The 21,810-nt window shown below is 35.7% G+C and overlaps 1 protein-coding gene across 1 annotated transcript in view; it reads left to right on the top strand.

The window, feature by feature from the left end:
* SLC26A7 (solute carrier family 26 member 7) overlaps positions 1-21,810 on the top strand; it is a gene marked incomplete at both ends in the record, with an annotated part of 196,800 nt that overhangs the window by 37,981 nt on the left and 137,009 nt on the right. The window contains 2 exons of the mRNA XM_079722341.1: positions 1,539-1,649; positions 7,391-7,563. Coding sequence (XP_079578467.1) covers positions 1,539-1,649; positions 7,391-7,563 — 284 coding nt within the window. The remainder of the gene's footprint in view (positions 1-1,538; positions 1,650-7,390; positions 7,564-21,810) is intronic.

Genomic DNA, 21,810 nt, shown 5'->3' on the forward strand with positions numbered 1-21,810 from the left:
AAAATGCATTTCTCATTGAGGCAAAAACTGTAAAAACAGGTACAAAGTTTATTATTAGAGACATAGCACAACAAGTGGGACAGAACACAAAGAAATTGTTTAGTTAAGATAGAAGCAAGGCAGAGACGCATACCCAGAGAGAAAGGATGTGGGCTTCCTCCCTAAAGAGGAGAGCGGTAAAGAGGTGGTTAAGTCACTTATATAGGGCAGTTCTTCAGGGTTTTTGTTTGCCTTTGGCCAATTATCTGGTTTCTTCTTCCACACCTGACCTGCTGTAGGACGCTTCCCAATATGCATGCCCAACTTTTTTCCAAAATGGATTTCAGCCCAGGGGTGGCCTTAGCGTCACATATTATGGGGTGGTGCCCCCTCCTTTTTGAGCCTTTCTGCACATGTGCAGTGTCTCCCTTGCCCCAAGGATGGGAAATGCATGACCTCTTGATCTTTACTCATACAGGGTTTAGCCCCTCTCTGTTCCTGCCATGACTGTTACCTTAGAGTGTCCTCAGGAGACAAAGCCTAGCTATTTACCCTGTTCTGTTGTTATTTCTATTTCAAAGTGCAAACAGGAGGCTGGTTGTAAATATCTAACCTGGAGCCCACCTATCTCCTGTCTCCAGAAATGTAAACAGGAGGCTAGTTGTAAGTGTCCAGCCTGAAGCTCATCTTTTTCTCTCCCCAAGGAATGTAAACAGGCGGGCAAGTTGTAAATATGTATCCTGGGGCCCATCTATCTCCTACCTCAGAACTAGCTGTTTAATGCCAAGGATCAGTGGCAAACAAGATCACTTTAATCAATTTATACTCATGCACATTTGGGTCACGTTTAAATGGCTAGTGGTAATTTAGACATGTCTAGGAAAATTTTCTATGTGCCTGTGACAAACAAACTGTGCAGGCAGTAGTATCTAAGGAGAACAAAAATGAACAGTTTTAAGGTACACATTACTTATTCTTTGAATAAACGAAGTTGATTTTTTTTTCACTCTAAGAAATTGTACCTGAATACAGGCTGGGGTCCAGTTATGAGACATGCATGGATTCACACACTGGCCCAACACGGGGATACACAATCTTAGGCCAGCCAGCTAGCCAGCCAACGAGGCACCTTTGAATGTGTGCATCCTTTTTGCCCCAGCCTTAATTATCTTTCATGTCAGGCTTCTTATTTGTCAGTGGTATTGCTACTAGTTCTGCCTATCTCACAGATGCTACTGTGTGAATAGAATGAACATGTGAAAATGATTCTCACTTTTACCAGGAAGACACTCTGAGCTAATGTCTTCTTGTAGCCATATCTGTAATCAAGTAAAAAGTAGTAGGTCAAAAAGAATGGTTTTAGAATTGAAATGTAGATATGAGCTAATGAGTGAATTTTCTGTTATTTAGGACAATGATGCTAGTCTTTCACTGAGCAAGTAGAATAATGAAATCATTATTCCTTTCATCATTAAATAAACCAAAACCCCTTCTACTTTGTAATGGACTGTATCTTGGGGTTATAAGATGGTCCTACTTACCCTGGTTCTTCTTCACAGGGCTGGCCTTTGCTATTCTCTCATCTGTGCACCCCGTGTTTGGTTTGTATGGGTCTCTGTTTCCTGCCATCATTTATGCCATATTTGGAATGGGACGTCATGTTGCCACAGGTAATCATTTCTGTCTATGCTTATGCTTCTCATATTACTAATGAAGGGGACTCAGAAGTGATCATTTGTTACTGATTATATTTCCAATGTAATTCTTACTTTACTACTGAACATATTAGGGTCAATATTATCAGCAAATATTAGGGCAAGACATTTAACCTTCTGTGCCTCAACACATACTGTGATTTATTGCTATATTACTATGTAACCAAGGTTATTGTTAAAGATTCTGTTCATTTTTAAGTTGTAAAAAGACTGTAAGAGAAGGATAAATGTTCTGAATTTACAATGAAATGAAAGTAAGCACTCTGAGGAAAAGACTATAAAATTTAGTTACTCAAATATTGAAAATTATTTTCCATGTAATTAATATTTAGATTAAACAATCTTTTAAGTTTCTTCCAAGCTAGGTTCTACAATGCCCTCTAATTAGTATATCTCTTACATTACCTAGCATTTCATTACCAAGTAAAATGTGAACAAGTAATCTGATAATAGAACAGCCTGGTTAAAAACAAGGGCTTGGAAGTTAGATAGACCTGGATGTGTGTCACATTTGGTGTTTGCTATCTGCATGAGCTTGGGCAAAGTTTTAAAGGTCTATTTGCTGCTTTCTTGATAGTAAAATGTCAAAAAAAATCATGATTGTATTGATGAGATAATTGATGTACAAGTGTCTAATTTATTACTTGCTACATAAAAATTAATAAAAGCTGCTATCATTACAGAAATGATACCTTAATATTAAAGATTATGGTAATAATAATAAAAGTACTCAAGAGGAAATATCCATAGAGGCATTTTTATCCATTTTGTTTATGCAAGATATCAGTCTATAAGCAAGTAATACCATTTTGTGTCTATTTCTTCAGTGGTCAGTTTGTGTTATTGAGGAAACTTTATTTCCTACAAGAAAAATTTATTATCCCATAGTTTTAGAGATCAGAAGTTTGAAATGAGGCCCACAGGGCTAAAACTGAGATGTCAGTAGAGCTGCATTTCTTTCTGGAGGTTCTAGAGAACAATTTGGTTTTCTTAACTTTTCCAGCTTCTAGAGGCTTCCTGAATTCTTGGCTCAAATGCTTCATTTTCAGAGCCAGCAGGGAAATCTCTTTCTGATTTTGATCTTTTGCTTCCATCCTCCATGTTTAAAGGACGCATGTGATTACACTGGGTACCCCTGGACAATCCAGGATAATTTCCTTATCTGAAGGGCAGTTTATTAACAACCTTAATTCCATCTGCAACATTAATTAACCTTTGGCATGTAACATAAGATATTTACAGGATGTGGGTACATTTGGAAGGCCATAATTCTGCCTACCACATTGATACATGCATTTTCTCATGCAGAAATTAACCCATAAAATAATGTCTTATTTATGTAAATTTGGCTTCTTATATAATCAACTTTGTCATGGAGGATAGGATCAACAATTATCAGACATTTACAACACTGTTACCTAAAGTATGGTCCACGAAACAGCAGGATCAGTTTTATGTGGAATCTTGTTAGAAATGCAAAATCTTGCTCTCACTTCAGATCTATTCAATCCAAATCAGCATTTTCACACAATCTCCAGTTTTTTAAAAAAACATATCTATCTATCTACACATGTATGTGTATATATGTACTTAAATTTGAGAACCTTAGGTGTACTATTTATTAGATGCTTTATTAAGAGCTTTACATATGTTATTTTATCTTAATACAATTATTTTAAATAGACATCATTATTTTCATATTTAGGTTAAAAACACCTCTTAATTTCATAAAGTTTTCTGTGAGAGCACAGATTAAGTTGCAGGTGCATGGATTACAACCCAGGTGTGGCCAAATCTGAAGCCCAAGCTTTTCCTCTTTACAACCAGCTGCTCAAGAATGCAGTTTCCTTTTGTGTTGATGTAAAGGGAGAAAAGCACAATAATGAATTAGAAGTTCTTGAAGCCTATTATATTCAAAATTTCCTGCTCCCTAATTTCCTAGGGAAATTTATTTTCATTCTTCAAAACATTTAAATATGTTATTAGCAAGAAAAAGCAGATTATTTTTAGAGCTGAACTCAAAACATCTCCTCTGTTAAACAAAGGATAAAAGAAAAGGTAAAACATATTTCCCAATAGACCATAATTACTTTAAGAAATCAAAAATACTTAACTTGATATACCTAAGTATGTATTTACATAAACCACTTTATTTCCTAAGGAATCATAAACATTTTACTGGTGACATGGTTTTGAAATTGCCATTTATATAAAACTTTGTATTTAACAAATATTATTAACAGCTATAGGAATCTTGTAGTCTACTAGGTAAATAATATACATTTCAAAATACATATAATTTACAGGCTTTATTATAGATAATGTATAGCACAATAAATGCTTAAGGCATTTTATTTCTGCATAAGCACTTCTCCAAAAGACAGAGCCAGCTGGACCTCCTCATTTCTCTTTTTATCCCAACAGATTTAGAATTCTTTAGAATCAGTAAAGAAGTGACCCTTTTTCTCATGGTATTATATTTATATATATACACATTACCACTTGTATAAGGCTCTGTATTTAACAAATTTAATAATATTAAATATAATATATGTATCAGGAGAAATATACAAACTAATTATTTTTGACCTTCCTATGATCTTAATTATAGGAACCAACCTAAATTTTCTGCAAACATTTAGTATAGAGAACATATTTTTCTTTTAAATAATATTATTGTACTTTATTTTGGTGTATATATGTGTGTGGGAATGCCTACTTCCATTTTACTATTAAGAGATTGATGTTGCTTTCATAAAGAAAAATCACATTATCTGGGATTTTCCCTCCAACTCAGGTAATTAGAATGCAATAATGAATTACTAAATGCAATAATAAATAATGCTTGAGGTATCTTTAAAAGCAAATAATTCAAAAGCTATAATATAAAGACACCAAATGTGCTGTATTTTTAACAGCACAATTTTCTTATTTTAATTTAAAATACATATATATTTTAAAAAAGAATAAATAATTGATTGCTTCTTGTGAATTGCAAAGAACATATCTTAGAATAAAAAGGAAAAGAATAGAAACTTGGGTATCAATCCAGTGGAAACAAAATTGTTGAAGATAACCCATATGTGACAATTTGTAGGATATAATTATCTTCTAAATTAGAGAAAAAAGTTTTAAAGAGAAAAATGTGTTCATTAATTTAGAGAAAAGATTAGGGAGACAATAGAATACTCTGTAGAAGAAAAGAAAATAAGCAAACAATTATTTACCAAATGTGGTAGGAATTGTGACAGATGTTTTTATATATGAAATATCACTTAATCTCTACCCAGATTTTGTAGCTAGATATTTTATCATCATCTTACAAATAAGCAAGCTGAGAGAGGTTAGGTAACTTGACCAGGAATTTGAACTTAGACTTGTCCAATTCTGAGGCCCCAATTCACTTCCTATTAGGTCTTGCCACCTACTCTTAAGCTACTAGATGGGTTTAGTTGTATTTAAGGGTACCACTAGTAGGTTTAAAGCCTAACCAGAATGAAAAGTTGAGAAATTGAAGGAAAGAGCAGAGGAGTAGTAGGGAGGACATAAAGACAAAGCAAGACCAATAAGATAGAGAAGGTAAAATGTCATTCACAACACCGTCATATAGTCACCAGCAGCCTCAACATCCTTGATTGTTCTCAACTGTCTCAGAGACAGCAAAGTGTCCTCCTTTGGAAAGAGGCAATACTGCCATAACCATGTTGGCACAGTAAGTAACCCCATATCCATTGCTGGCAATGTCTCTCTCTAGAGAAGTTCTTGGGATGTGACACACACAGGTGAGACTCACTTTTCTTTTCTCAACAAAACATTTTTGATGGCTGTTCTCTCTTACCATTCAATTCCTTCTTATCTTCTTTCAAATCTTAGGAAAGCTAGGCCTAAACTCAAAAATTAACTCTAGATCATTTCTGCTCTCAGTTCTTTTGTACAAACCATTTTGCTCTATGTTCTAGATTTAAAGGCCAAAATACACACTTCTTTACTTTCAGGAATATCAGACTTTGAGAAATTCTGTTGTAGCATATCTTGAAAAAATAAGGCAAGGGCAGATCCTATGGCAAATATTCCTTATTTGGCATTGCCCATCCTTGATGTCAGAATCTTGTCTCTAATCATTATATATATTTGGTCCTTGATGTGTTCTTAATTTAGTACTTTATGAGGAGAACAGTGATCATGACAGTTGATATTTATTGATGATTTATTGAGAATGACTTAGCTCCCTAAGAGAACTTTATTCAATTTGCTCTATGTATTTATATACCATCAATTCAATGGAACAGTGAACATTGAATAACAGACTATAACATAACATTCTGGTTTTAATCTTATTAAGAATTACCTTTTTTAGGTGTCAGCTACATGAAATATATTGTGATATGTGGTATAGTACATTATTTCCTTTAAGTCTCATCACAACCCCATTGGGTGAGGAATGCTTTCTGTCTTTAGATAAAGAGATCGAGATGGCGGTACTGAGATTTAAGGTGAGGTTTATTGGAGACCACAATCACCATACTATTCTGAATCACAGCACATACTGCCTCGCTTATCCTGTAAAACCAAAGGATTGTCTGTGTCGGCTTTCCACTGAGACCTTGTTTCTCTCTGACTTGGCTCTCTTGCCCTATGAGGCTGCATGCCATTTGTTGAGAATGTCTACATCTTGTGGCAGACCCTTTTTTACACAGTGTCATTTATGACCTGGGGCAAAGTAAGGTCTTTAGGTAAAGGGTTAGGGGAATGTTTTTACCATGCTGCAATTTGTTTCTTTAATCCAAAATTGTTGAACCCTCTCTTTGGGAAATGACATTTCCCTGCCGGTGTGGCTACATTCTCAGACATGCTGTGCCAAGATAAGAGCATCAGAACTCTTGGCAGGAAGAGGGGAACACACTGAAAATGGTCCTGCATTTGTGTGAGGCCAGGACAATTCTTGGGAAATACCTTTGAAACTTACCTATTTACAGTAGACAGAAATGGTATGTTTCATCATTTTATGGGCCACAGCATGTTGTTTTTATACTATAATAAAGGTGTACTCTGTTATGAAAGCACAGGAAATAGAAATATTTAACCTGGACTGGGGGATCTGGGATGGATCTATGTTGAATATGGAATCTGAGCCAGACCAGGAAAGACAAGGATGTTTTCATAAGTAGATTGGAGGAGCAAGAATTTCAGTCAATGAGCTCCAGATTCAGCAAAGAGTCATATTTTCCACCGAGCCTATTGAGGCCTTCATATTTATCATCTCATTTATATTCTCCTCAAACTCTAAAACATAGGGATTATTACCTGCATTTTATGGATGAGGCGTTTTAGACTCAAAGTAATGTGCTCTAAATCGTGATAGTGATAAATGGAGGAGCTGGATTCAAATCCACACCATGATCTTAATCCCTGTTCTGAGGACATTCTCTATGTAGGTCTGCAGAGAGGTAGGAAAATGTATGGCCTAGGAGGGAATAACAAGTAGATGGCATGGCTGTATGTGGAAGAAATGTGTATATAAAAAGGTGAGTTTCTGTTTATTCCATGGAGTGAAGGGTGGAATAGTGGGGGTGCAGAGGAGAGTGCTTCTAATAGATCTGTTTTGGTTTTACAACATGGATTCAACTTTAATGGTGGAATCCAATAATGTTTCTTTAGTCTGTTACTAACAGAAAATCCCCCCCTACCCGCTTTAGGCACCTTTGCCTTGACATCCTTAATATCAGCTAATGCAGTGGAACGGCTTGTCCCTCTGAACAGTCAGAACCTTACCACACAGAGTAACACAAGTGTGCTGGGCTTATCTGACTTTGAGATGCAAAGGATTGGTGTTGCTGCAGCTGTTTCCTTCTTGGGAGGTGTGATTCAGGTAAGTATACTGAAACTTGGGAATAAAGAAAGGGAGACAGTAGCAAAGAAAAGGCAATTGGTGCTTTATTTATTAAACTCAACTTTTCTTGCCAATTGAATTTTTCTTCCAGTTTTATTGAGATAATTGACATACAGCACTATATAAGCTTAAGTTGTACAGCATAATGATTTGACATACATACATCATGGAATTTAAGTTTAATGAACATCCATCATCTCATATAGATACAAAATTAAAGAAATAGAAAAAAGGTATTTTTTCTTGTACTGAGAACACTTAGGATTTACCCTCTTAACAACTTCCATGTATAACATACAGCAGTATTAATTACATTTATCACATTGTACTTATTTATCTTATAGTTACATAATATAGTGATTCATATGGCTATATATTTCAAAATAATCACCATAATAAGTCTAGTTAAGATCTGTCACCATACAAAGATATTACATAATTATTGACTATATTCCCCACACTGTGTATTTCATACCTGTGACTCATTTGTTTTGCAACTGGAAGTTTGTACTTCTATTTTCTTTCACCTATTTCTTTCCTTTCCCCACCCACCTCTCTCTGGCAACCACCTATTTGTTCTCTCTATATTTCTACTTCTGTTTTGTTATGTTTATTTATTGTTTTGTTTTTTAGATTCCATATATAATTGAAATCATACAGTATTTGTCTTTCCTGTCTGACTTATTTTACTTAGCATAATACCCTCTAGGTCCATCCATGTTGTCGCAAATGGCAAGATTTCATTATTTACATGGTTGAGTAATATTCCATTGTATACATAGACCACATCTTCTTTATTCATTCTTCTACTGATGGGCATTTAGGTTGCTTCCATATCTTGGCTATTATAAATAATGTTGCAATAAACATAGGGGTGCATATATCTTTTCTAATTAGTGTTTTCATTTTCTTTGAATAAATACCCAGGAGTAGAAGTGCTGGATAATATTGTATTTCTATTTTTAATTTTTTGAGGACCCTCCCTAATGTATTCCATAGTGGCTGCACTTATTTACATTCCCACAAATAGTGCACCAGTGTTCCCTTCTCTCTACGTCCTCACCAGCACTAGTTATTTGTTGTCTTTTTGATAATGGTCATTCTGACAGGTGTGAGGTGATATTTCATTGTGGTTTTGATTTGCATTTCCCTTATGATTAATGATGTTCAACATCTTTTCATGTGCCTTTTGACCAAGTGTATGTCTTCTTTGGAAAAATGTCTGTTCAGATCCTCTACCCAGTTTTTAGTTGGGTTGCATGTTTTTTTGATGTTGAGTTCTAGGAGTTTTTTTATATTTTTTGGGACATTAAACCATTATCAGATATACTGTTTGCAATATCTTCTCCCATTCAGTAGGTGACCTTTTTTGTTTTGTTCATAGATTCCTTCACTGTACAAAACTTTTTAGTTTGATGAATCCCATTTGTTTGTTTTTGCTTTTGTTTCCCTTGTCTGAGGAAACATATCCCATAAAAGTATTATTAAGACCAATGTCAAACAGCATACTACCTGAACTTTTTTTTAATTAAAAAAAGAAAAACAGAACCAAAGAACATAATGCCTGTTTCTAGAGTTTTATGATTTCAGGTCTTACATTTAAATCTTTAATCTATTTTGAGTTAATTTTTGTGCATAGTGTGAGAGAATAGTCCAGTTTAATTCTTTTGCTTGTAGCTGTCCAGTTTTCCCAACCCCATTTATTGAAGAGGCTGTCTTTTCCCCATTGTATATTCTTGCTTCCTTTGTTGTAGGTTAATTGGCCATATAAGTGTGGGTTCATTTCTGGGCTCTCTATTCTGTTCCATTAATCTATGTGTCTGTTTTTGTGCCAGTAACATACTGTTTTGAATAATGTAGCTTCATAGTATAGTTTGAAATTGGGAGTGTGATACCTCCAGCTTTGTTCTTTTTTCTCAAGATTGCTTTGGGTATTAGAGGTCTTTTGTGGTTCCATATAAATTTTAGGATCATTTGCTCTAGTTCTGTGAAAAATGCATGCCATTGGGATTTTGATACAGATTGCAATGAATCTGTAGGTTGCCTTAGATAGTATGTCATTTTAACAATATTAATTATTCCAATCTATGAACATGGTATATCTTTTTATCTGGTTGTGTCATTTTTAAAAAAAATATTTTATTTATTTATTATTTATTTGGTTGCACTGGGTCTTGGTTGTGGTAGGTGGAATCCTTAGTTGCAGTTCATGGGCTCCTTGGTTGTGGCATGAGAACTCTTAGTTGTGGCATGCATGTGGGATCTAGTTACCTGACCAGGGATCGAACCCGGCCCACCTGCATTGGGAGTGTGGCATCTTACCCACTGTGCCACCAGGGAAGTCCCTGTTTGTGTCATCTTCAACTTTTTCATCAGTGTCTTATAGTTTTCTGAGTACAGGTTTTTTACATCATTAGTTAGATTTATTCCTTGGTATTTTATTCTTTTTGATGCAATTGTAAATGGGATTGTTTTCTTAATTTCTCTTTATGATCACTCATTGTTAGTGCATAGAAATATATAACAGATTTCTGTATATTAGTTTTGAATCTTGGAACTTTACAGAATTCTTTGTAGTTTTTTGGTGGTGTCATTAGGATTTTCTATGTATTTTATCATGTCATGGACAAACAGTGACAGTTCTATTTATTTCTTTCCAATTTGAATTACTAACTTTTTTCTTGTCTGATTGTTGTGACTATGACTTATAATGCTATGTTAAATAAAAGTGGTGAGAGTAGGCATCCTTGTCTTATTTCAGATCTTAGAGTAAATGCTTTCAGCTTTTCACCATTGAATGTGATGTTAGCTGTGGGGTATATAGGGTCTTTATTATGTTGATGTATGTCCCTCTATTCCCAGTTTGTTGAGAGTTTTGATCAAAAATGGGTGTTGAACTTTATGAAAAGCTTTCTCTGTATCTATTGATATGATCACAATTTTTATTCTTCACTTTGTTTATGTGGTGTATCACATCAATGGATTTGCAAATATTGAGCCATCCTTACATCCTTGGGATAAATCCCACTTGATCATGCTGTATCATCCTTTTACTGTATCATTGAACTGGGTTTGTAAATATTATGTTGATGATTTTTATATCTATGTTCATCAGTTCTATTGGCCTGTAACTTTCTTTTTAGTGTGATACCTTTTGTTTTGGTTTCAAGGTGATGCTGGTCTTATAGAATGAGTTTGAAAGCACTATTTCCTCTGCAGTTTTTTGGAGTAGTTTGAGAGGGGTAAATGTTAACTCTTCTCTAAATGTTTGCTAGAATTCACCTGTGAAGATGTTTGGTCCTGGACTTTTGTTTGTTGGTAGTTTGTTTGTTTGTTTGTTTGTTTAATGGATTCAATTTCATTACTGGTATTTGGTCTATTTGTATTTTCTATTTCTTCTTGGTACAATCTTGGGAGAGTGTACATTTCTAGGAATTTGTCCATTTCTTCTTGGTTGTCCATTTTATTGGCATATAGTTTTTCTTAGTAATCTTTTATGATACTTTATCTTTTCAAAGAACAAGCTTTTGGTTTCATTGACCATTTCAATTTTTTTTTTAGTCTCCATTTAATTTATATCCTCTCTGATCTTTATAATTTTTTTCCTTCTGCTGACTTTGTGTTTTGTTTGGTCTTCTTTTTCTGGTTCCTTTAAGTATCAGGTTAGGTTGCTTATTTGAGATTTTTCTTGTTTCCAGAGGTAAGCTTGTATCACTCTAAAGTCCCCTCTTAGTACTGCCTTTTCTGCTTCCCATAGAATTTTGGATCCTTGTCTTTTCATTTCCATTAATCTTCTGATATTTTTTTATTGTAATTTTGATTTTTTCCTCTTTGATTTTTAAACTTTGCTTAGTAGCATACTGTTTAGATTCCATGAGTTTGTGTTGTTGCAGTTTTTTTCTTGTAATTAATTTCTAGTCTCAAAATGTTGTGTTCGGAAATGATGCTTAAAATGATTTCAGTTTTCTTAAATTAACAGAAACTTGCTTTGTGGTCTAGCATGGGATCTATCCTGAATATAGTTCAATGTACACTTGAAAAGAATGTATATTCATCTGCTTTTGGATAGAACGTTCTATATATGACTAGTAAGTCCATTTGGTATAATGCATCATTTAAGGCCACTCTTTGATTTTCTGTCTAGATGATCTATTCATTGATTTAAGTGGGATGTTAAAGTCTCCCACTATTATTGTGTTACTGTCAATTTCTTTCTTTATGTCTGCTAATATTGGCTCTAGTAATTTAGTTGTTCCTATGTTGAGTGCACATATATTTACAGTTGTTATATCTTCATGGATTGATCCTTTTATCATTATGTAATGTCCTTTTTTGTCTCTTATTACAGTCTTTGTTTTAAAGTCTATTTTGACTCATATAAATATTGCTACCTCATCTTTCTTTTCATTTTCATTTGCATGGAATAACTTTTCTCAGCACCCACTTTCAGTTTGCAGGTGTCTTTATTTCTGAAATGAGTCTTTTGTAGAAAGCATATATATGGGTCTTGTTTTTTTATCCATTCAGTGACTCTTTGTGGAGTGGATTTTTGATTGGGGCATTCAGTCCATTGACTTTCAAAGTAATTATTAATATTTATCTACTTAGTGTCATTTTGTTAATTGTTTTCTGATCGTTTTGTGGTTGTTTTTTGCTCCTTTATTCTTCTTTTGTTCTCTTCCTTTGTGATCTGATAACTATCATTAGTGTTACCTTCGGATTCCTTTCCCTTTTATTAAGTGTGTATCTATTATAGGTTTTTGGTTTGTGGTTACTATGAAGTTTATGTATAGCAATCTCTATATGTATATGTGATTATTTGGGGTTGTTCATTTCTTAAGTTCAAATGCATTCTAACAGTCCTGCATCCCCCAACCCACATTTAATGTTTCATATTTTACAATTTAAAAAAAATATCCCTTAACTACTTATGGTGGTTTAGATCATTTTACTACTTTGGTCTTTAAACCTCCCAACTAGCTTTATATGTGGTTGATTTACTACCTTCATTATGTATTTGCCTTAACCAATGAGATTTTTTTCTTTCTCAATTTTTATATATCTAGTGGTCTTTTTCACTTGGGGAAGTCCCTTTAACATTTCTTGTAAAGCTGCTTTGGTGGTGTTTAACTCTTTTAGTTTTTGCCTGTCTTTAAAACTTTTCATCTCTTCATCAAATCTGAATGACAGTCTTGCCAGGTAGAGTATTCTTGGTTGTAAGGTTTTCTCCATCATTACTTTAATTTATCATGCCACTCCCTGTGGCTTGTATAATTTCTGCCAAAAAGTCAGCTGATAGCCTTATGGGAAGTCTCTTTTACATAACTAGCTTCCTTTCCCTTACTTATTTTAATATTTTCTCTTTATGTTTAATTTTTGACATTGTTATTTTAATGTGCCTTTGTGTAAACCTATTTTGGTTCATCTTGTTTGGAACTCTCTGTGTTTCCTGGACCTGGATGTCTGTTTCCTTTTCCAGGTTAGGGATATTTTCAGCCTTTATTTCTTCAAATAAGTTCTCTGCCCCTTTCTCTCTTCTTCTGGGACCCTTAAAATATGAATGTTAGTATGCTTGATGTTGTCCCAGAGGTCTCTTTAACTGTCCTCATTTCTTTTTATTCTTTTTTCTGTTCAGTTTCAGTAAATTCCACTGCTCTGTCATCCAGCTTCCGAATCCATTCTTCTAATTGCTGTTGATTCCTTCTAGTGTGTTTTTTATTTCAGTTACTGTATTCTTCATCTCTGTTTGGTTCTTCTTTATATTTTCTAACTCTTTGCTAAAAATCTTCTACCTTCTTACTCTTTTCATCCAATCTTCTCCTGAGTTGTCTGAGAATCTTTATGATCATTACCTTTAAGCTTTATTTGGGAGGTTACATATCTCCACTTTACTTTGTTGTTGTTTTTTATTGTTCCTTCATTTGGAATATATTCCTCTGTTACCTCTATTTGCCTAATTTGTTATTTTTATTTCTATGTATTTGGTAGGTTGGCTATGTTTCCTGACCTTGGAGAAATTGCTTTTTGTAGGAGATGTCCTATCTGTCCCAGAAGCACACTACTCTCTGATCACCAGTTCTATATATTGTTAGGTGTGCCCCTTATTGAGTTGTATGCATCCTTCTATTTTTGCAGGCTGACTACTGTAGGTGGTCTGTCCAGTTTGGTTGCTAGGCCCTGCCTTTCGGGAAAAGTGCCTGCTGCAGGTGGGCAGGGCCTGTTAATGATGTGGCTGTTTGCAAAGCCCCAGGTGGTCCCAGAGCTAGTGCTGGCCTACTGGTATGTGGAGCTGGGTTCTGAGGTGGGTGGTTTGGGGCTCAATAATCTTGGATGTGGTGTTGTCCTGCTAGTGGGTGGGGTCAGTTCCTGACGTGACTGGCTGCAGTGTCTGGGGTTTCCCAAAGCTGGTGTCAGCCTCCTGGTAGGTGGGGCCTTGTCCCTGGGCGTCCAGTGGCTAGTGTTAGTTCACTGGTGGGTGAAGCCAGGTCCTGGGGTCTCTGGCTACAGGGCCCTAAGGGTTCCAGAGCTGGAGTTTTCTCACTGCTGGACAGAACCTGTTCCTGACACTGTTGGCAGGGGGTCTGGGGTGTCCAAAACTGGTGTCAACCTTCTGGTGGGTGGGGCAGTTTCCTGGGGTGGCTGGCTGAGGTGCCCAAGGTGTCTCAGTGCTGGCATTGGTCTGCTGGTGAGTGGGCTGCATCATGACATTGCAAGCTGTAGGGTCATGGTGGTCCTGGGCTGGTGTCCACCCACTGGTGGTTGAAGCCAGTTCTTGAGGCTAGTGTGGGCCCACTGGTGGGTGGAGCTTGTTCCCAGGGTCTCTGGCTGCAGGGCCCTGGGTATCTGGCGTTGGTGTACTGGCCCACTAATGGATGCCAGGGCTCAGTGGGTCCTAGGACTGGTGCCTGCTCACTGGTGGGCAGAGCTGGGTCCCAGGGTCTCTGGCTTCAGGACCCTGAGTTTTCCAGAGTTGATGTTGGTCTACTGGTGGGTGGGGCTGGGTTCCTATTTCTGGCTGTGAGGCATGGGGGTGTGGCCTCAGGATAGTATGGTTGCACTGGTGTGTCAGCTGTCTGGTGGGTAGGACCTGTCCCACAGTGGCTATGGGCTCATAGGGTCTTAATGCAGCAGTGCTGCTGGTGGTTGGGACTGTGTCCCTGCCTGATTAGCTGCTTGGCCTGAGGCATCTTAGTACTGGTGCCTACAGGCTGGTGGGTAGGGCTGGGTCCCAGTGCTAATAAGCTAGAGGGAGGATTCCAAAATGTCCTTTGTCAGCACCAGTGTCCTCATGGTAGAATGAGCTCCCTAAAGTGGCTGCAACTAGTGTCTATGTCTCCAGGGTGAGTCCCAGTTACCTCCTGCCTCTACAGGAGGCTCTCCAGGGTTAGCAAATGTGTCCAGCCCAGAGTTCTTTCAAATAACTGCTTCTGCCCTAGGTTCCAGAGTGTGTGAGGTTTTGTTTGTGCTCTTTAAGAGTGGAGTTTATATTTCCACAGTCCTCTGGGTCTCCCCAAAACAAGCCCCCGTGACCTTCAAAGCCAAACATTCTTGGTGCTCTTCTTTCCAGGCTAGGGAACATGATGTGGGACTGAGACCCCTCACTCCTTATGGAGAACCTCTGCAATTGTAATTATCCTCCTGTTTGTGGGTCACCTACTAGGGGTGTGAGTCTCAACTATACTGTGTTTCCACACATCTACTCATCTCATTGTGGTTCCTTCATTATAGTTTTAGTTGTTTCTGTTAGTCTTCCAGTCTTTCTCATCAATAGTTGCTCTGTATATAGTTGTAACTTGGGATGTGCCTGTGGGAGGAGGTGAGCTCAGGGTCTCCGAACTCCCCCGTCTTGGCCACTTACTCTGTTGCTTTATTTTTATTCTTGTTCATGGGTTTGTCTCTCTACATGGATAAAGGGCAGATGCGTTTTATCTTTATGAAAATATTGCCTACTAAATAGAGTAGTTCTTTATAAGTGCCTGTTGAATAAATGAATTAAAATCAATAAATGGAAGTTACAGGGAAGGAGTTCTTGACTTTTCAAGAACGAACTTTCTAAAAAAATGCTTTTTTTTTTTTTAAGGGAATGGGCTTCCTTGTAAGGCAATGAAGTAGTCCTTGTATTCACACAGGGATCAGATCATCACCGTAGGATAATGTAGGAGAAATTCCTACAATGGGAAGGAGACATGTCTAGATTGCTAGGATCCTTCCCAATTTTCATATCTTATGATTTTACTGTCTACATCAGTTAACAAATGGTATTTAGTTTGTGCCATAGGCTTGCTGGTGTGAGGGTTTGGTATTCAGATCTGTACCAGTCTTTGCTCCTTTCAGCATCAAGCATGTTTGTTGTTGCCAGATCTGCTCTAGTCTCTCTGTTTCTTCAAAATATCAGACTATGGGGGCTTCCCTGGTCATTCAGTGGTTAAGAATCCACTTGCCAATTCAGGGGACACAGGTTCAGGCCCTTGCCTGGGAAGATCTCACATGCCACAGAGCAACTAACCCCATGTGACACAACTACTGAGCCTGCACTCTAGAGCCCACAAGCCACAACTACTGAGCCCACATGCCACAACTACTGTAGCCCACACACCTACAGCCTATGCTCTGCAACAAGAGAAACCGCTGCAATGAGAAGCTCAGGCACTGCAATGAAGGGTAGGCCCCACTCGCTGCAACTAGAGAAAGCCCTCACACAGCAACAAAGACCCAACACAGCCAAAAATAAATAAATAAATAAATTTAGAAGATAAAACAAATTCAGACCATGTAATTTACTGTTTTTAATCAGTTGTCAAAATTAGATAACTCAGAAGTGAAAATAAAATAAATGTAGACAAGTACTGACTATTAGACATGGGTTGCCTACTGGATAGCCATTTTGGCTTACTCTCTCATTTTAAACTGGCTTAGGTATACATTAACTTCCTTGGTGGCTGTTTTCTGGGTTGCTAGAGGCTCTATTTTACAGTATTACATTATTTACAATGTCAAAGATGGTGTAAATTACAAGAAGAGAAAAATAGTTGATGATTGCCTGTAATTGTATGGTAGGAAGAAAAATATAACCTAGAGGGAAAGAAACGTTAAAATTCTTAGAGTTACATTGTCTTCTAGCTATGTAAAAAGGATAGAAGAATTAAGGATGTAAGACAAAGAACTCCAGCATTCACAGTTCCTCAGAAAACAGATCATCTGAGTGGTAGCTTTACCTAGGAGATTATCAGACTAGAAGGCCAATAGATATATTCTGTGGCTGAGTCTATGCTTTCATGAAATACAAACCTATTGCCTGTGTACCTTATAACATTTGCTATTCATTTTTAACATGACATGAATGATGTCAGCCTATTACTGAGACTTGCAAAAGCAAAGTTAGTGGCTTTTTCCTCCTAGCTTGGTCTATGTGAGACTCCCGTTCATGAATCTATTATCCGTGTCCATCTCAGAAATAATCAGCCATGTGAACTGGTGATTCAGACTTGGATATGTTGCCATAGATTTGGTATAGATTTTCCTTAATTTATGTTCATTTAAAATAAAAATCTCTGTGTTAACACAGCAAAGATATTATCACTACTTCTTATTGTCCCATTGTTTTCCATTCATATTTCTCTTTGAATTTATGATTTTTCTTAGGTTTGGACCTTCTCTTATTCCATTCAGCATGGATGGAGCAAGTAGTTTTAGGTATATAATAGTATTTTTTAAAAGTCTAAGAGCATATATAATTAGCAATAAGATCCAGCAACCTCTGCTTATTCTCATTTTAACTATCTTCTGTGAATTTAAAACAATTACCAGGTATTTTGTTATTATATAGACAATTTGGAATAAGAATGTATTTATTTATGTTTTGAATTTAATTTAATTTATTTTTTAAACAGCAGGTTCTTATGAGTTATCCATTTTATACATATTAGTGTATATATGTCAATCTCAATCTCCCACTTCATCACACTAACACCCCCATGCTGCCACTTTCCCCCCTTGGTTTCCGTACATTTGTTCTCTACATCTGTGTCTCTATTTCTACCTTGCAAACTGGTTCATCTGAACTATTTTTGTATATTGCACATATATGCATTAATATACGATATTTGCTTTTCTCTTTCTGACTTACTTCACTCCGTATGACAGTCTCTAGGTCCATCCACGTCTCTACAAATAACCCAATTTTGTTCCTTTTTATGGCTGGGTTGTATTCCATTGTATATATGTACCACATCTTCTTTATCTATTAATCTGTAAATAGGCATTTAGGTTGCTTCCTGGATTAAGAATTTAAATGATAATAAAATATAAATGTAAATGCCAGAATTCTAGCAACATAAAAATAAATGTCTCATTTCCCAGAATGAAACACCATAGACTCACAAATTAAAACAGGGTATTATCAAAGATAGTAAAAATAGTTTGGTTTTCATGGCCTTTTATTACATGTAAGACCTGATCCAGAGTTAACATATTTTGTCTTGTAACTTCATCAAGCATCTGCTTTCCTTTGTCATTAGCTCTGATCCTGGACATGTGACCTATATTTTAGCCAATTTTTAAACAAATGGCTGGACTTTATTTGACCTCCAAAGCCATCTGTCTGTTGTCAACAAAAACCCTATGGTCTGTTGGATCTTTTGGATCCAGGTCCTCAAGTGAATATTGCAATAAAACAAGTCACAAAGTTTTTGGTTTCCAAGTACAAATATAGGTTATGTTTACAGCATATTATAGTCTATTAAGTGTTAAATAGTATTATGTCTAGAAAAGCAATTACATACCTTAATTTAATACTTTATTGCTTAAAAAATGCTAACCATCACCTGAACCTTCAGAGGCTTGTGACAGTAACATAAAAGATCGCTGATCACAGATCACCATAACAAATATAACAATAATGACAATTTTTGAAATATTGAGAGAATTACCAAAATGTGACACAGCAAGACGAATTGAGCAAAAGCTGTTGTAAAAATGGCACAGACTTGCTTGATGTAGGGTTGCCACATTATCTTCAATTTTTAAAAGAAACACAGTATTTGCAAAGTACAATAAAATGAGATATGCCTATATTAGTTCAGGAATCTGAAACCTAAGAAATAGCAAACGTTATGCCAGGTAATAATTTTGTGATTAAAAAAATAATTGAGTCTGACATTTGTTGATTTTAATTATGATTATATCAAGAGGGCATTCTAAAAGAAGGCACACTCAGAGAATTTCAGTCTCCTCACACTTCACCCCGATATCCCCATCCTTTCTATCCTAGTCTCATTCACCTTCTGGGGGTAACCCATCTCATTCATTCCAGGTTTATACTTCTAGTTTTTCTTATTGCACAATGAGAAGATACATGTGTATTTTCTTATTTGCCACATTTTGTCATATGAAAGGTAGTATTCTTTTGTATTTTACTTTATTTTACAACATATCCTAGAAATCATTCCATGTCAGCTCATAGAAAGGTCCTTCATGCTTTTTTATTGCTGCATAATACTTAATTATATGGATATATCATAGTGATTCATCACATCTATATTTGAGTATTTTGGTTGATTCCAATATTTTGCAATTGTAAACAATGCTGCTATATATGTGCACATGAATTTTCATAATGTTAATGGTATCTGTTCAAGGTGAAGTCTTAGAATGGAATTCCTGGATCCAAAAAGTCAGTGCATATGTACATTTGTTAGATATTGTCAAATTCCCTTCCAAAGGAGTTGTAGCAGTTTGCATTCCCATGGAAATGTATGAGAGTTCCCTCAGCCTCACCAACAGAATGTGTTGTGAGACTTTTCAATTTTAGCCAATCAGGTAGGTGAGAAATTATATTACAAGGGTAATTTGTGTGTCTTAAATTATGAGAAGTTTGACACTTTTTCATATGTTTAAGACAGTTTATATCAGTTTTGTGAATTGTCTGCTCATATATCTTTCCCATTTTTCTATCACAGTTTTGGTCCTTTACCTCTCAAATTTTATGGGTTCTTTATGTATTATGGATATTAGTCTTTTATCTGTGACATATGCTGCAAATGTTTTCTTCTAATTCGACAGTTCTTCTTTAACTTTATTTTACCATGCCATTAAAAAAATTTATATAGTCAAATTGATGAATTATTTCTTTTTTTGCCCCCAGATTTTGAGTCAGCATTAGAAATCTTTTTCCTACACTAAGTTTACAGAGGAATTCACCATATTTTTCCACATTAATTTATTAAATTATTTTCTATTATATATATGTTTATATATAATTTTTCTTTTACTTTTACTTTCATGATCAGTGTGGAGTTTATTCTTGTGTGTGGCATGAGCTATGGATCTAACTTTATCTTTTTTTCTACATGGCTTGTCAGTTATGCCAGCAACATTTATTAAGAAGCTTATCTTTGTTTCCATGTTTTAAGATGAAACCCTCATTATATCCATATATATTTAGATCTAGCTCAGGACTTTCTATTCTATTAGTCTATACATAAGATCCTCGTGGCAGTACCACCCTGTTCTAGAGATGGAGACTTATAGTATGGTTTAATATCTTGCAGCAGTAATCCACCTTTGTAGTTTTTTTGTTTTTTTTTTTTTTTGTGGTACGCGGGCCTCTCACTGTTGTGGCCTCTCCCGTTGCGGAGCACAGGCTCCGGATGAGCAGGCTCAGCAGCCATGGCTCACGGGCCCAGCCGCTCCGCGGCATATGGGATCCTCCCAGACCGGGGCACAAACCCGTATCCCCTGCATCGGCAGGTGGACTCTCAACCACTGCGCCACCAGGGAGGCCCCACCTTTGTAGTTTTTATTTCTTAGTACGTTCCTGCTATTCCTATAGGTTTGTTTTTCCTTATAAACTTTAGCATCACCTTGTCTAGCTCCATAAAAAAGTGTGTTGATATTTTTATTGGGATTGTGTTAAACTGACATATTTATGATGTTGAGTTGTCCTGTGCAATAACAGGGATGTCTTACCTTTAGTTCAACCATAATTCTGTGTCTTTCAGGAATGTTTCCTCTCGTAGGTTTTGCACATTTTTATCAAGTTTATTCCTATGTATTTAATCATCTTTGTTGCTACTACAAATGAGGCTTTCTTTATCATTATGCCATCTAGTTAGTTATTGTTTGTGTCTATGAAAGCTATTGATTTTTATATATATCTTGATACCCTATTGAGTTCATTATTTAAGTTCATTTTATTGTTCATTGATTCACTAGTATTTTCTAGAGATATTTTTACTTCTTTACAAATTCATATAATTTTTGATTTCTCTTGTCCAATTGCATTAGGTTATACTCTATTATAATGTTAAATAATAGTGGAAACAGTGGGCAATCTTGTCTTTTTCTTAAGCTTACTCAGAATGCCATTAGCATCCCAATTAAGATGCTGGCCTTAAAAATAAAGTCTATATATGTTATTATGTTAAGAAATTATTTATTGTTTTATAATTTTGTGTTTTGAATAGAAATCTGAAAAAGTGTTGAATATTGTTATAGGCTTTTTCAGCATATATAGAGACAAGTATATGATTTTTTTCTTCTTAAATCTATTATGTGGTATATTATATGAATGGATTCCCTAATATTGAACCAACATTATATTGCTCAAATAAATACCCTTGATCATGGCGTATTTTATTCTTTTTTAAAATTGAAATATAGTTCATGTACAATATTAAATTAGTTTCAGTTGTACTGTATAATGATTTGACATATGTATACATTATGAAATGATCACCGTGATTAGTCTAGTCCATTTGTCCCATGGAAAGTTGTTACAGTATTATTGACCATATTACTTATGCTATATATCACATCCCTGTGACTTAGTTATTATATAACTGGAGGTTTGTACCTCTTAATCACCTGAAACTCTTTCACTCTCTACCTCCCACCGTGCCTTCCTCTGGCAACTACCCATATGCTCTCTGTATCTATAAGTCTGTTTTTATTTTGTTTTCTTTGTTTTGCTTTTTAGACTCCACATATATGTGAGATCATGAAGTATTTGTCTTTCTCTGTCTGACTTATTTCACTTAGCATAAACCCTCTAGATCCATTCATGTTGTGACAAGTGGCAAGATTTCATTCTCTTTTGTGGCTGAGTAATATTCCATTGTATATACATACCAGATCTTCTTTATCCATTCATCTGTTGATGGACACTTAGGTTGCTTCCATATCTTAGCTATTGCAAATAATGTGACAATGAACATTAGTGTGAATATA

This window comes from Hyperoodon ampullatus (genome assembly GCF_949752795.1).
Source record: "Hyperoodon ampullatus genome assembly, chromosome: 17".
Lineage (NCBI taxonomy): Eukaryota > Metazoa > Chordata > Mammalia > Artiodactyla > Ziphiidae > Hyperoodon > Hyperoodon ampullatus.